This window comes from Lytechinus variegatus, chromosome 12 (genome assembly GCF_018143015.1).
Source record: "Lytechinus variegatus isolate NC3 chromosome 12, Lvar_3.0, whole genome shotgun sequence".
In the NCBI taxonomy this organism is placed as follows: Eukaryota; Metazoa; Echinodermata; class Echinoidea; order Temnopleuroida; family Toxopneustidae; genus Lytechinus; species Lytechinus variegatus.
Window position 1 is genome coordinate 28,029,822 of NC_054751.1, and position 16,837 is coordinate 28,046,658.

A 16,837-nucleotide genomic window follows, 5' to 3' on the forward strand; every position below is an offset into this window, starting at 1 on the left:
TAATTTTTATACAATTTAGCCTGTTCTAAACAAATAATATTTTACAAGTGACTGAAAAGAGAGAAGACGAAAAAAGAAAACACTCGTCACGCCACGCCCACTTTTTGTATCAATCTACGGAATTGCCCGAATTAAAGGCAAGAATATTATTCAAAAGAGTTGTGAATTCTCATTACTTGGATGGAAATTTGTATTGATTCAGTTGAATCAGCTATTGCTGCCGAGAATGGAGGTAAAATTACAAACATTTTTCGAAAATTTACACCTAAGTTAACTTGTTCTTTGCTTTTCTTGACCCCTCGCTTGATTTCCCTCCGCCCTCCAGCAGGTATTTTACCACATGCACAGACGAAGAGATTGGAAAGAGCGGGCCGCGCGCCTGGGACTCATCGGCTTGCTTCGTAGAGTGAACATGCTGAATGGTATGATGGGGTGACCTGTGACCATAATTTGCGCACATTTTAAAAATCATCATGAAGTTGATTTTCAATCAAAAATTTCTCACAGCTCACACAAAATTAATCGAAATCATGAATACCAAACGGAAGGCAAGATCCTAAAGCCAAATTTGCTTGATCGACGGAATTATAAATAAAGTACTAAGTCAGAGCGGCGCTAATGCAGTTTCGCACCGGCCGATTACCAGCACACCTAATCACCAATACTTGTTCCCAAATGTCATGACAAGTCTCTCAGTCACATTTCGATGTCAATATATCCACCACTTTTCAAAATATTGTGATCGGGAATGGCAGTATTTCGGCTTCGATCTCAACGTCGTTGATCGACACGGCGTAGACATCGCTTCGCGGATCGCTTGGATTCACCGTGCACCGTAATGTTGATATGAACTAAAGTTAGCAACCAAATCATGCGAAAATGTGGCTAACAAACTGCCAGCATGCAGCATGCGAATCTATGTTCGCATGATTTAGTTGCTAACTTCAGTTCATATCAACATTACGGTGCACAGTGAATCCAAGCGATCCGCGGAGCTATGTCTACGCCGTGTCGATCAACGACGTTGAGATCGAAGCCGAAATACAGTCATTCCCCATCACGATATTTTGAAAAGTGGTAGATATCTTGACATCGAAATGTGACTGAGAGACTTGTCATGACATTTGGGAACAAATATTGGTGATGAGGTATGCTGGTAACCGGCCGGTGCGAAACTGCATTAGCGCCGTCAGAGCTACCACCAAGTCTCACGCATGATTTATGCGTGAGTCTCAACTCCTCATGCAAGCATTTTGGGACTCTTGTTCATCCCCTCAAATCTCTGTCTCACGCAACTATCACAGCCTATCCCCATATACATTGTACACAATGTCTGTGATCTCACTCAGATTCACAGAAAATCTCACGCATAGCTGGTCTTTGAACTTGGCATCTCTGCTAAGTCTATAGATATCTAAATCTAGGTCATAATCATAGACAGCTGGCAGCCGTCTGTTTTGAGGAATTTTTTAAACATTTTTTTTCAATTTCTCCTCGTACACAGACGGCTCGCTATCGTGCAGCCACCATTAGGGGACTTGCAATGCAAAATCCCCCTGTCGCGGCTCTTCAAATTTTGTCTTAAATTAATAAAAATTTTGAAAATTAACGCGACCAAAATGCAAATTTATATTTCCTCTTGGCATTAATTGCAAAAAACAGAGAAAAATGAAGTTAAAAGAAACAAAAACAGTGACTTACCTCGGCTGTCGCGCAAATTCACTTCCCCGTTTAATCCGATCTTAAGTACATGAACATATGGCCATGGAGTCCCCTGTACAGATCGCGCTAGAACTTCGGTCTCTGTATTTGGTGAGTGAAGCCAAACAGAGTTCAGCTGAACAACCAACAAAACAGAGACTGAAGATTTTGGTCTAGGTCATTCAAGGGTTTCTCTGGTATAGCGATCTCAAAATTCCATGGCGATCGACTAGTGCGCACTGAAAAAGTTTCTTAAAAAGTGTGACCTTAATCTGCGCATAATCATTTTGCAAGACTTTAGAAAAGAAATCAAGCAGACAAAGGTAACATAATTGTATCAGGTGGAGGTTAAATGCCATAAATTTGACTATCAGTAATTGGAGACCTCTGCTTGCAAACTGGCGATTTCTTAATGCTTGTCAAGAACATCAGATATTCTCGGAGCAGATGCAAAATACAACAAAGTTTGCCAAATAAATGTTTTGCCAATATTTTCACAAATAGAGACCTTACCTACAAGATAATTACCATATTGAGTAATTTGAAGTCGCTCTTTCTTTTGGTGATATCAGTTTTTCAACATATATTTATTAGTTACTTAAGATATTGGAGAGTGCATAAAATTAGGTAACGTGCAAATTAAGGTCACACTACTGTAGTACGGGGTATTTCACATCCTAGTATTCTTCAACAGAGGCAGCCCAGCTGACATGTTATCAGGTTTAGAACTTACTGGCCAACTCCCAGTTTTCAATTACTCAGAGCCTTGTTGCATTCTTGGTAACATTCCAGGCAAATTAGTCAAGGCACATCAATATTCATACAAATGTAAATTAATATAACAAAGTATAACTGAATATTCAAATATACAACAAAATATATATATTGACTATTCAAACTATATGCAAATTATTATTTAAGCTTGAGTGCATCAACTTAAATTATAACCAATCAGAAAGAGAGGGAGAGAGAGGAGTGAAGAAAGCTGTATGAGGGATGGTGGAGTGATTTAATACAAAAGAGCCTTGTGTGAGGAGTGTACAGCAGTTACGAGAGCTGTACAGAGTTAGATGAAAAGGGTGAATATAAATGAGGGATGTTCTATTAGAGAAAAAGGGATGATTCATGAATAAGAGTGGAAAGAAATATAAGTACAAGTTTAATCCCTACACTTCCATACATTATCAACTAATATATGGTTTTATTCCGGTCAAATTTTTTGGCAGCGAGGTGAGTTTGAGTCCCAAAGGTACAGGTAAGAAACACTAAAATTGAGAAATCTGAAGTGAACAAACCGGAGGTCTCAACAACCTTTTGTTATTTTGGGAGGGGGGGGGGTGCATATTGAACTCTTTCCTGAAATTGACCTGTCACACAATAATCTACCTATTGATTGCAGTTGATCAACAAAAGGAAGAAGGAGAAAAGAGATCAACAACAATAACTGAGATTGACTTGGTTTAGATCTACCAGTAATTTGCAATTATGTAACATCAATTGGCCACTTTTGCATGGTGGTATAGGGGTACCGTAGCCTAAATTTTGTTTCATTGAGATACTAAATATTTGACATCACAGAACCTATTACCGGTACATGTGGTTTTGGGGTTCAATGACTTATTTCTTAATTGAAAGTGGGTCAAATTTGAACTTTTGAATTTGAAGGATACAAAATTAACCTAATTAAAATAATTAATGCCTATTTGTGTGGACTATTCATGGTGGAAGTTTGATGAATTTTAAGAAAATATGATATGATTGAATCTATGTAAAGTGTTCAGTATTACGATCCATACACTCAAGTCCAAGTTGAGGCTTTTTATGATGAGAAAATAGTGAAAGGAATCACGTCAATGTCCACACAACCCAGACACGAGGGTTGAGGTTTCGTGAATTCTTTTATTGACCAACCAAAACAGTCTTGGTCAGAACACTACATCCCCATTTGCTTCAACATCCTCAGCCTACTGTATGTTTAACATGAAGGGAAGTCCCTGCAGAAGTCTTCTGTCTCAAAATCAAACTCTTCTTCAGGTGCAATTACCCTCATCCAACTAAAACAGTAGGAATGTCCCTGCTAGTGACATTGTCATCAAGAGTCACTGGACTGTGTAGTGCAGTGGTGCACTTCAAAGTACAGAAGAATCCCTAAAGGGGATACATGAATTGGCATTAGTGCTACCACTACATAGGCAGGATAGAATTAGCCAATGAGCAGAGAGGGAAATGGTTAAGGCAAAGTTGGCATAAGTAGAAAGAGGGAGAGAGAGTACTAAAGAGATTCAGATTTCTTTCCAACAGAAATTACATAAATATTGGTACAAATAATTTTTTATTAGAAAATAACAAATATTTATGATACAAAACATTAATGATAATATATAATGATAATACCAAACATTTTGTAGACAAATTATAATATATAGTTTAGAAAGAAGAAAGGTATCTGTGGAAAGTTGACAGTAAAGTGAAACATATATGTTTATATTATACATATTTAAATACTACACGTATTGAAATTAAATAATAACTAGATTTTTAGAAAAATTGTACAAAAAAAAAAAACAATTTACAAGAATAGCAAATTCAAAGTTACACTATGAATGTTTTATATTCTCAATTTATCTTAATCATCTTATTTATTCATGGACTTAATTGACCTTTGACATTCGCATTTTTGTTATTTACAGGGGCATCTAGAGTTGAGCTTTGTTCAAATTTGTTTGAAGGGGGAACCACTCCAAGCATTGGTGAGTATATGAATTAAGTAAAATTTTCACAAACACTCCTGGTAATAAATCAATTCACCACAAAAACTTAACATTAAACATTAAGTACAGGGAAAAACGTTCATCTATTCATGGGGATGTTCAAAGTCACTTTAAAATCGCATAATTTCTGCAAAAAGGGGGAAAACTTGTTTGTTTTCTGAATGGAGACTGGTCAGTTAGCTCTTTCTTCTTTATTCATTTCTGTCACAAACTGTAAAATTTGAAATTTACATGATAGGTTTTGACGAGTGATGGCAATTTCGAACTCTAAACATTATCCCCTTGTGGTCTTACCTTTAAATGACAATCATCGATTCTCTCATGTGCATTTGACTAAATTGCACATATAACTATTTTTGTGAAAAATAAGCGAAACATTAAAATGTCATAATTTTATTTTACATAAGATTTTGATGAAATTTTCAGCATTATGCTTGTCTGATTTTTCTCTATTGATTCAAATCAACATATTTCTGTGGTGGACTTGATCTTTAAATACTTTCAAGTGATAAGCAGGGGTGGTATTCTGTAACTCTGTCATAACTTTTGTCATAAATTTTGTCATTTCTCTCCGAGATATGACACAGCTATGATTGTCACAAATCGGTATTCTGAACATTGTCTTTTCCCTGTCATATCTCTCAAAGTTCCCACCCATCTTTTCGGAAGCGAGCCAATCAAAATCATCGTTAGTTCCCAGTTGGAGCCCTTCTAGCCAATAGGAAAGCCCCATGGCAGGTAGGGCGTATCCCCAAAACAGTTGCTGGCATCGCGCAACTACGCGTATATTGATGCGCCCTTCTAGCCAATAGGAAAGCCCCATGGCAGGTAGGGCGTATCCCCAAAACAGTTGCTGGCATCGCGCAACTACGCGTATATTGATGCGCCCTTCTAGCCAATAGGAAAGCCCCATGGCAGGTAGGGCGTATCCCCAAAACAGTTGCTGGCATCGCGCAACTACGCGTATATTGATGCGCTTAATTACAAAGAGAGACAGGGAGCTGTGAAGAATTTTAGAGGAGAAGTATAAAAGTAAGGAAAACAGAGAAAAAAAGGAGGAATAAATATGTAGGGCCTAACTAACTGTAGCATGAAAATATAATTTTGAAAATTGTTATGGAAGATGAGTGAAACTAATACCACAATCTAATCTAAATAATATAATTGTTTGCTTGACATTCAGTCGGCAGGGTATTGGGATATTTGGTACTAAAAGATATGACAAAATTTATGACTGCTACCCCCCTGTCATAACTTTTGTCATATCTTTTGCTTGTATAAAGGATTACGCGCATTTAAAGCCACATTTTTTTTGCTGCGCGCTAAATAAAATTTATGACAATTTTTGTGACGAAAGTTATGACATCCACCAGAATACCGATTTTGTCATATCTCTGAGATAAGATAAAATATGGAGAAAAGACAATGTTCAGAATACCGCCCCAGGATATTATTATTTGAAAAGCCCAAGTTTCTTTATTATTCCTTGTCAACAACCAATCTGTTTACTACCGGTAGTCATTTCAGCATCTTTAAATTTGCATTATTGTCTTTTCTAAACGCCAGTTATTCTATGTAATTTGAATTAGTTGAACTGTTTATGGTCTAAATTTTCATTTAGTGAAATATTATGAATAGACAAAGTAGATATTAGACATCTATGCACTAGACTAAATGAGGGTTAGACCAATTGAATATTAGACCAAGCGATGGGTGGACCAAACAGTAATTAGACTAAATTGACAGTAGATCAAGTGGGTTCAGACTAAATAGATTCAAACTAAAATGATTTCGAATGTTATTTTCTCTACAAATAAAAAATAAGACCTTTAAATCTGAGCTAATTTAACTTATATACCTATCTTTTGTAGCAACTATGTGAATAATGTCTGGCGTATTGGGGAGCTGGTGTCTTTGGTTGTTTTACAAATAAAATATACACAGGTTGTTCATCATCATTTAACCGTGGAACATGAATATGTTGAATATTATGTGACATATTCGGGAGCTGGCACCTTTGAATATTTTGACAGATAAATAGTGCTATACAAAGGCTGTTCAGCGCATCATTTAACCGTGGAACATGCATTATTTCTTCTCTGCCCCTTATCTTACACAATATCCCTCCTTCTTACCCCCAGGAATGCTCCAGGTGATCAAGAAGGAATGCCCAGATCTTCCTGTCTTCATTCTGATACGCCCCAGAGGAGGGGATTTTGTTTATAGCATGTTGGAGATGGAAGTGATGAAGCAGGACATTAAACTGATGAAAGAGCATGGAGCGGATGGCTTCGTGCTTGGAGTTCTCACAAGGTACCTGGGATTTCAAAGTTGGTGTTGTCCGTTTGGTGTTTATAGTTTGGACTGACAATTACATCAATGAAGCACATGTCCGTTATTATGAGCGTTTTATTTTTTTGTTTTAGCTTTGATCATTGTTTATTTTCCTGTATTAAATGTCCTAAATTTCTCCCTCATACATGTACATGTTTGCTGTATGTAAATAATGAATTTCATTCAATCATTTCAATATTTGATATGTTCAGAGTTGATTTATTTATACTTTTTTACTTGATTATAAAAAAAATTTGAATTGAAAATCCCCCAAGAGGAATCTTCAAATGAAGTCTATAATGAAAATAACATACAGGAATCGTTACGTTTAAAAATCGTTACGTTTAAAATCGTTACGTTTAAAACGTTTGCATTTAAAACTCTCCCTTCCCCTAAAACAAGAATTATATGATTTTTCAAATTCATTATACATAGTGAATTTTTTTATATAAAAAGCTGTGACTATCCTATTTGAAATATATTTAAGGGATTTAATTCAGGTTTCATTTTAAATCACTTTGATACCCTATGGCTTGGGAAAGAAATGGATGAAAGTTTATCTACAAGAATGAAAGTTATAAGCCTAATGTCTATGATTATTTCCAACTGATGAAAGTTTGTATAGAATCAACCAATGGATTTCAAATATAGGATATTTTTGTTGTTAAATAAAAATAATGATAATAATAATGATATATTTCCCGATGGTAGCCACTTCAGTTTCAAAAACTGTTCTCCCAGCGGGCCCTGCTATTTTATTTGAAATCCCGGCTAAGCTAGGCTACCTACTTTGGTGCACACAGCTCTTTGAGGAATTACTTCCTGTCGGTACCCATTTGCCACACCTGGGTCGAAAGCAGCACACTGTGGATGAATTCCCTGCTGAATATAGCATTCTATTTCTCAACATAGCAACTATCAGACTTTTTATTGCCAATAAAGAAAATGATGAAAGCTTATTATCTGCTGCAAGTTACTCTTTTGTATGCATTATCACTAACCTTTAAAGGAGAATAAAACCTTTAGAACAAGATAGCTTGTTAGAACAAGATAGCTTGCCAATGGAAGGATCTCCATAATATTAGTGATTGCAATATTCAAATGCTCATAACTTTCTCATTGCTTGTCCGATTTTTCTCAAACTTTGTTGATCTGTTTCTTTGATTTTTCTGTTTCGACACAGGCCTACTTATTCCAAAGGTTTCATTCCCCTTTAAGAAATTTGTGGTTTTGGTTGTTTTTATTCTCTATTGATTGATTACTTTTTTTGTTTAGTGATGGAAATGTTGACAAGGACAAGTGCAGAGAGTTGATGGGTAGGTTAATTATTTCTAATTTTGTGGATAATGCTTGAATTATTATCAAAATTGATATTTAACAACACACTATGTAGGATCATAATAATAATGATATAGTGGTATATTTACCCAGGGTAGCCACTTCAGTTCCAAAAACTGTTCTTCCAGTGTGCCCTGCTATTATTATCCTGACTTTAGCTAGGCTGCCTAGGTGCTCAAGCATTCAAGGAATTAATCCTGCTGGGTACCATTCACCTCACCTGGGTCGAGTGCAGCACAGTATGGATAAATTTCTTGCTGAAGGAAAACACGCCATGTCTGGTATTAGAACCCATTACTCTCTGTTTGATTATGCACCTTATGATTAAAAAAAAGTAAACATGCATGCAAGTCACATGTGTGTGTAGGAAATATTTAATTCTGCAAAAGTCACATTTAAACAAATTAAAGTTAGAAAGTATGATTTACATTTTATTTTACATAAACACCATTGTTAATACTCCTGCTCTTGTTACATATAATCAAATAGTTATGTTAGAATTTTGTATCTCTTAAAACATTTTTGGGCTAGAAGTGTACGGTTTACCTATAATTAGCATTGTGTGATTGATGTCTTCTGTCTTCGATTTTTGTATGTTACCATTTAGAGGAGTATTCTTTCATTCATTTATTGGAGTATTCATTTGCTTATTTAGACTGAGTTTTTATCTTTGATTTTGTTTTTTAACCGAAACAATTGACACTTTGTGTTTGTTTATTTTTCATTTAGATCTGTGCAGACCACTCCCAATGACATTTCACAGAGGTAATTCTATTGTTTACTTGGCTACTTTTAATAAGAAGATTAATTTTCTATTTTGGGATGATGTGGGCTGAAAATATGTATATCTAAATAAATAGAGTAAAATTCACATATCAAAATCGTGAAAATGTCATCAAAATCTAATAACAAATAGGGAAGTTCTTGAATTTTACAGTTTAGTAATATATTCTTAAAACAGTTAATTTCATGTCGTAATGAATATTCATTAGATGGGCTGATGATATCACATCTCCACTTTGCTTTTTCTACTGTTATTAAATGAAATCATACTTGTTTCATTTTTTCATACATGCATGAATGATATGTCTCCCTTATAATGAAGTAAGTTAAAGCAATGAATATCCAATACATATAATCTGTTGTTATTCCAATATTTTTGGTACTTGAAGGAACAAAAATGGAATAAACCTAATTTCATGAAATAAAATACAGAAGAACAAGTGGGAATATGACATCCGTTTGCTCATTGAATATTAATGAAGACATGCCTAGAACTGTTTCACTGGAGTAATGCAAAAAAAAAAAATTTTGAAAATGCCATAACTTTGTTGTTCCTTGTCTGATTTATATCAGATTTTCAGTATTTTGTTTGTCTGGGTTTTTTTTTCAAAATTTGTTAAAATTGTATTATTTTCAGCCTTGAGTATCCCTTTAACATACATTAATTGATGGGATGGGGATAGGGGATAAATGAATTACTATTGTGTGATTGATTTACCCTCATTTTTGTTCAATGTAATGTTAGCAGGCAGCAACCTCAAAAAAAGACTTTATTAGCCCCCGCCCCCACCTTCAGCATGTTTGTGCAACTTCAAGTTTTAAAATATGTTAGATTTCTTCTATATGTAAAAGGGATAGGTTTTAGCAAATTTGTTGAGATGAGTTTCAATCCCTATATTATGAATCGTGTTGAAGGCATTCTTTTCACTGAAATGCAAATTTGTATAGGACCCTTTGTTAAGAATTGTTTGTTTGAAAAATGCTCTGTAAACATAAGTGAGCTTTCCTTTCTTCTCTCTCTCTATGATTCTTTCTTTCACTCTCTTTACCATATCTCTCTCTCACACACACACACACACATATACACACACAATTTATTCTCTATCACCCTTCTTCTCTGTATCATTCCCTCCACACATTCTATTTCTGCCACTTTTATTCCCCACATTCTATTTTGTTGATCTCCACTTGTCCTTTTCCTATCTTTATTCCTTCTATTCTCATCTCTCTCAATTTCCTCTTCTACCTTAAATGATAATAATGAGATATGTATAGCACACTTTCCATCTTGATTAGATGCTCAAAGCGCTTCAGAGCAGAACAACAACAATAGCTATTATACATTTTTTAACAATAAGTCAATGTCTATCAAAAAGCACTCTTAAACAAGCATGTATATGTTTTCAGGTTGCCCTTGAAGGTGGTTGCAGAAGTCTGGGTTTTCAAACTCTGTGGAAGGGAATTCCAAAGATTAGGCCCTGCATGAGCAAAGGCCTGTTCCCCACATGATTTCTTAACAACTGGAATTTGTAAGAGTTAAGATGATGAGGATCATATTGTTGTTCGTAAGGGTTGGTAATTATGCATCAAAGACTCATTGTAAGATGTAACTGAGAGAAGTACATGTACCCCTCTTGGTTTTTTATTCTCATCATGCTTTATCATTTCCTTGTTTCTCTATACATTTATTTTCTTTGTTCAGCTTTTGACATGTGCACTGACGCTCATGGCGCTTTGGAGGATATCATCTCCCTTGGTTTTGACCGCTTGCTGACCAGCGGTCAAGAGTCAACAGTCTTAGAAGGGCTACCCTTGATTGCTGACCTAGTGACTAGGGCAAGAGGAAGAATAGTCATCATGCCTGGTCAGTTGAATTTTAAACACGTTGTTTATAAGCCCATCACTCTATCAAATACATGTACTGTTTAAACTTTTTAAACAAGTTGTTTCAAAAGTTTCAACAATTTATTACAAACCACTTTTTGTGTTTATAGTGATATATTGACATTTATAGCACATATTTTTATTGCTTAAACAATGTGCTATTTTTTCTGTTGTATAGTGATTAGAGCATTGGAATCATGTTGTGAGTTCAATCTCTGCTCAGCCGTTATCCCCACTTTAATCGATCAATTTTTCCTGCTATGGAGTACCAAAGTGATGATGTCACAAAAAACTTTGTTTTTGCATTTCAGCGTTTTTGATACCATATTTTGGTAGTGATGAAATAACTCCACAACCCAATTTTACATGGAAACATTGGGGGCGGAAGCCAAAAATTTTGGGAGGGGACAACAAAAAAACCAAAAAAAGAAAAAAGGTTCTCAACCCAAAAATTTTAGGGGGACATAGGAAAATAAATTGACAAGCAAAAAAAAAAAAGGTCATCAAAACAAATTTAGGGGGGGCATCCCCCCCTCCTCAAATTTAGTCCCCCCCCCCGCCTTCCGGCGCCTATGCATGGAAATGCAAACATTTGTTAGAGTGCATGCGAAACCAGATGCCCTTAAAGCCCCACTTGGAGTCCTCCTCGACTGCACATATCTGGCCAGGCTTACTACCCATAATGCAACATTCAGTGTAGTCTTGTAATGTAGGCCCGTTTGAATGATAATACATTATATCGGGACTCAATGCAATCTTATCACAATAATAAGGTTACCAAGTAGCAAAATAAGTATTGAAAATATTTTACAGGACCAAGATGAAAAGTAGTGTCCTGATGTACAAAATATATATTTTAATACTAGTATAAAGAAAGATATGAAATGATAAAATAAATCAACAAATTTAGCACCAATTGTCTAAACTATGCTTTATCATTGGATCATTCTCAATATATGTGTTGAATACTTAATTTCAATTAAACATGAAATCTATATACTGTCCATGGTTTAATCTCAACCCCTCCACCTCCCTCACCCCCCCCCCCCTGGCCCTTGGTTTAAACATATCTATTAAAGGGGAACGAAATCTTTGGAATAAGTAGGCTTGTGTTGAAACAGAAAAATCAAAGAATAAGAACAAAGTTTGAGAAAAATTGGCCAAACAATGAGAAAGTTATGAGTATTTGAATATTGCAATCACTAATACTATGGGGATCCTCCCATTCCCGATGCGACAAGGATGTGTGATGTCACATGTGAACAACTTTCCCTTTGATGGACTATAAAATACCCCCAAAATGTCTCTTTCAGCTTTTTCTTGTGGTGATACAAACTCTTTATCCATGATGTATTCTTTAAAAATCTGTATTACATGCCATCCTGTATAAAGAAGAGATGATCTACTGATAGATGTGATAAAAGAGGCAATTTAAGTGAAATATATACTAATGCAATGGGGAGAGTTGTTCACAAGTGACATACATATTTGTAGATTGCCAATTTGAGGATCTCCATAGCATTAGTGATCGCAATATTCAAATGCTCATAACTTTCTCATTATTTGTCTGATTTTTCTCAAACTTTCATAGATCTGTTTCTTTGATTTTTCTGTTTTCACACAAGCTATCTTGTTCCAAAGGTTTCATTCTCCTTTAAATTTGGACCAATGCTTTGTTTTTGCAGGTGGCGGTATAACAGAGCGCAACCTCCAGAGAATCTTGGACGGTAGTGGGGTGAAGGAATTTCACTGCTCCGCCCGAACATCCCGCCAATCACAGTCAACTTACAGGAACACAGCCGTCTCCATGGGAGCAGCGCTCAGACCTCCAGAATTCACATTGAAGTGTGCCGATAGTGATCTCATACGGAGACTCCGTGGTATACAGACTGAAAGATGATAGACTGCCAACCTTTTCATGCAATAATCGATCAATCTCAGGGGAGAAACGAGTCTGTTTTTTAGTTATTGGACCTATTAATCAGGTTTAGCTTCAAGTATCGAATTTATATACTAAGGGCCACTGCACACCTGATTTTGGAATAAAACGTAGAAGAATTTGATGCTAATATTGAGACATGGAATACATGTATCTTACTGTGTAATATTCAAAAACATTGTACTAATACCTATGTATTATCTGTGGCTATGCTATTGCCCTTATTAAAAATGGAAGTTAATTTCATATCGAGTCGTAATGACGTCATAGCAATTATATGATCGGCTACGATTTGAGACTCATTTGGCCTTTACTCCTAAATAAAGGCTTGCAATCGTCCAAAATTGTTATATTAGTATTCTTTCAATTAATTTGGAACCTCAAATAAAATCATACTTTACATTTACATTTTCAGAAAATGAGCAAAATATGATTCATCTCAAAAATGGATCATGGACCGGTTGTAAGGTGTGTGGTGGCCTTTACTGGTATGCAGTTAAGCAGGCCGGGTTTGTTGAAGTGAAAACTTTGTTGTAGGAACTCAACCCCCCTCTCCCCCCCCCATTTCCACAGAGATGATGCTTGTCTAGAGGGTCTTATCCACAAGAAAATATGTGAAAATACAAATGGGGTATATTTTACTGATTAAAAAAAATGCTGTGTAATTATCTATTGCTGTGTTCCTGTCATGTATCAGCACATTGAAATGTTGAATGTCCATTCAAAAACAAATCCATGTTATTCTTTGCTGGTGTTTATTTTTTATTTTTTGCCAAATCTTGATTGGATTACTGAGATTGGAAGAACAGAATTCACCAAGAATACCACTTTGGAATTGGATATGCTGCATTAGTCTGCAATTTCATTCAATACAATTACCATATGATAGTTTCATCTTTGCACTCACTTCTTTGGCGGCATTTCTCGGCTACTAAATCTTATTATAATCCACATTCCACTTTTTAAGGCTCCAACAGATGCAGAACATCTAATGTCCAATGCTTCCAAAAGGAGTCGACGATTTGTTGGACGTATTCTACCTTGAGGTACATCACGCGATGCTCTACCCGGTAGCATGTCGTTTGGGAAAATGTAACTTCCATTATCAGGATCGTGGGGAATTCTACCAATTGGTCTCTGATTGATGAGGTTAGCTTTATCTATTAAACACGTATAGGCCTATAGCTCAAATGGTGTCAAAAGCTGTCCTGCGATGGCTTTCTTTTAGGAGTATTTTCAGCTTTTCACAAGCGATTCCGCACCTCCGTTCTGGTGAGGCGCTGAAGGAGTGGTGAATTTCCAAACAGTTCTCATATTTGCACAGAATTCAGCCAGGTTCTGTGCATCCTAACCTCTGATTACCTCGCACAGCTCTCTGTCGGCACCAACAAACTGCGTACCGTTGTCACTCAATAGATAGGCAGGTTGGCCTCTAATTACAAAGAACTGTCTATTCACTAGAAGAAAGGCCATAGTGGAGCAGTGGGTAGCCATCTCCAGATGTACTACTGTTGTGTTAAGGCACATGAAAATTACACTGTACAATTTAATAGCAGTGCATTACGGGTAATCTTCACTCTGTATAGACCAAACTAATCAACAGATGTATTGTAGAATTTGGGAGTCTGGGGGCTACTCTATTCTGAGGTAACTATGCCATCAGCTGTTTCTCAGCTGCATATTCAATCTCTCTTCACTTTGTGCATCTGAACTTGATGGTTTTTTGTCTCACCTGCATAGCAGAGTGAGACTATAGGCGCTGCTTTTCCGACGGCGGCGGCGGTGGCGTCAACATCAAATCTTAACCTGAGGTTAAGTTTTTGAAATGACATCATAACTTAGAAAGTATATGGACCTAGTTCATGAAACTTGGCCATAAGGTTAATCAAGTATTACTGAACATCCTATAAGAGTTTCATGTCACATGACCAAGGTCAAAGGTCATTTAGGGTCAATGAACTTAGACCATGTTGGAGGAATCAACATCAAAATCTTAACCTGAGGATAAGTTTTTGAAATGTCATCATAACTTAGAAAATATATGGACCTAGTTCATGAAACTTGGACATAAGGTTAATCAAGTATCACTGAACATCCTGCATGAGTTTTATGTCACATGACCAAGGTCAAAGGTCATTTAGGGTCAATGAACTCTGGCCGAATTGGGGGTATCTGTTGTATTCCCATCATAACTTTGAAAGTTTATGGATCTGATTCATGAAACTTGGACATAATAGTAATCAAGCATCACTGAACATTTTGTGCAAGTTTCAGGTCTCATGATTAAGGTCAAAGGTCATTTAGGGTCAATGAACTTTGGCCGAATAACTTGGACATTAGAGTAATCAAGTATCACCGAATATCCTGTGCACATTTCAGGTCACATGACCAAGGTCAAAGGTCAATGAACTTTGGCCGAATTGGGTGTATCTGTTGAATTACCATCATAACTTTGAAAGTTTATGGATCTGATTCATGAAACTTGTACATAAGAGTAATCAAGTATCACTGAACATCCTGTGCGAGTTTCAGGTCACATGATCAAGGTCAAAGGTCATGTAAGGTCAATGAACTTTGGCCATGTTGGTTTTTTTTTGTTGAATAACCATCATATCTCTGTAAGTTTATTGGTCTAGTTCATAAAAAGTGGACATAAGAGTAACCATGTATCACTGAACATCTTGTGCGAGTTAGAGTAGTTTTCAAAGTCAGCACTGCTGCTATATTGAACTGCAAGATGCAGGTGAGACGGCCAGAGGCATTCCACTTGATGGTTTTTTGCAAGTTTGTATCCCTGCAAAATCCAGTAGCATTTTCTTACTTTTGCCAGTAGTGGATGCTACTCCGCTGTGACCTTCCTGATGCATCTCACTAGTTATGAGCCATGATATCCTGTCTTCACATGGCAAAAGTACTGGATGTCTTATATCATACGAGAGTAGAGATCTGTCCGTTCTGCCACCAACTCAACTGATTCCCTTTTAATAGTATAGGGACTCGAGGTCTTGAATTCCCCCTTGTCAAGGCGTGCTTTCAGGGTGGTTTGAGCTCCTCTGATCAGCATATTCTCTCATTCTTGTATCTCCTCTGGTGTCAAACATTGGCTGCCATCATCACTCTTGTCAGCATTTTGTGCATTCTTTAACTTGTGCACAAAACTTAGTACATAGGCAGAAAATCAGAAAGACCTTTTGATTTTCCACTTAAAGTACAGCTTTGCCATCACCAGTTGGCCATTCATTATCTGTAGTATAGAAAAAGTCTGGTCCTTTCAGCCTTCTGTTACCCAATTTTGCTGTTGGCAGCCCTCTAGACACATCATCAGCGGGGTTGCAACTCCTGGGAACATAATGCCATCGAGCTGGGTCAGACTGACTTTGTACTTCTGCCACTCTCACTGCGATGAAAGGCTTATATCGCTTTCTTTGAATCTGTCTTGAAAACCAACTGGTCATTCTTTAGTTGTAGCTTTTCTCCATGGTGGAGTGAAGTCTTGTTGCCAATACAGCTGCTTAAAGTTAAAGGCATGGCATAGTTAACTTCTTCAACGGTGGTACACTTGACTTGGCAACCACAAACCTCGATCACTTCATATATCCCCTCTTCAAGCTGCCGTCTGAGATAGATACATGACTGGAAACCATCCTGAGAAGCATCTGCAAATACACAGAGCATGGGATTGCTATCAACTCTTGCTGGTATGAGGTTTCAGTCAATTCTAACCTCACTCTACTCTTTCATTTCCTTCCGATCTTCTGGTAGTTTTTCTGTCCCATCCATAGCCTTTTTCCCAGAGCCTTTCTAATACTTTCTTAGCACGAACCAGAAATGGCAACAAAAGTCCTAGCTGGTCAAATACTCTTGCTATCTGGCTCAATATCTGTCTCTTGCTGAGGCTATTAACTCTTTAAGCGCCATTGGCAGCTATTTGTGCCCATAGGCCACTCGTGCCGGTGGCAGCTATTTGTGCCCAAGTAACTTTTTTTTGTTTAACCAATTTTACAGCCAGAAAATCAACACCATATTCTGTGTTTTTTATGTTATACTGGCAAGGAATTCACAATTCATTTTATCATATAAAAAATAG

At 36.6% G+C, this 16,837-nt stretch overlaps 1 protein-coding gene across 1 annotated transcript; it reads left to right on the top strand.

Annotated features, from left to right (window-relative positions):
- The first annotated feature begins 82 nt into the window (after positions 1–82).
- LOC121425501 (copper homeostasis protein cutC homolog) lies at positions 83–14,513 on the top strand. The gene is made up of 7 exons (XM_041621573.1): positions 83–232; positions 4,392–4,451; positions 6,614–6,785; positions 8,082–8,122; positions 8,874–8,909; positions 10,630–10,791; positions 12,497–14,513. The coding sequence occupies exons 1-7, from the start codon at positions 181–183 to the stop codon at positions 12,709–12,711; spliced, it is 738 nt and encodes a 245-aa protein (XP_041477507.1). The 5' UTR covers positions 83–180; the 3' UTR covers positions 12,712–14,513.
- Positions 14,514–16,837: the final 2,324 nt, after the last annotated feature.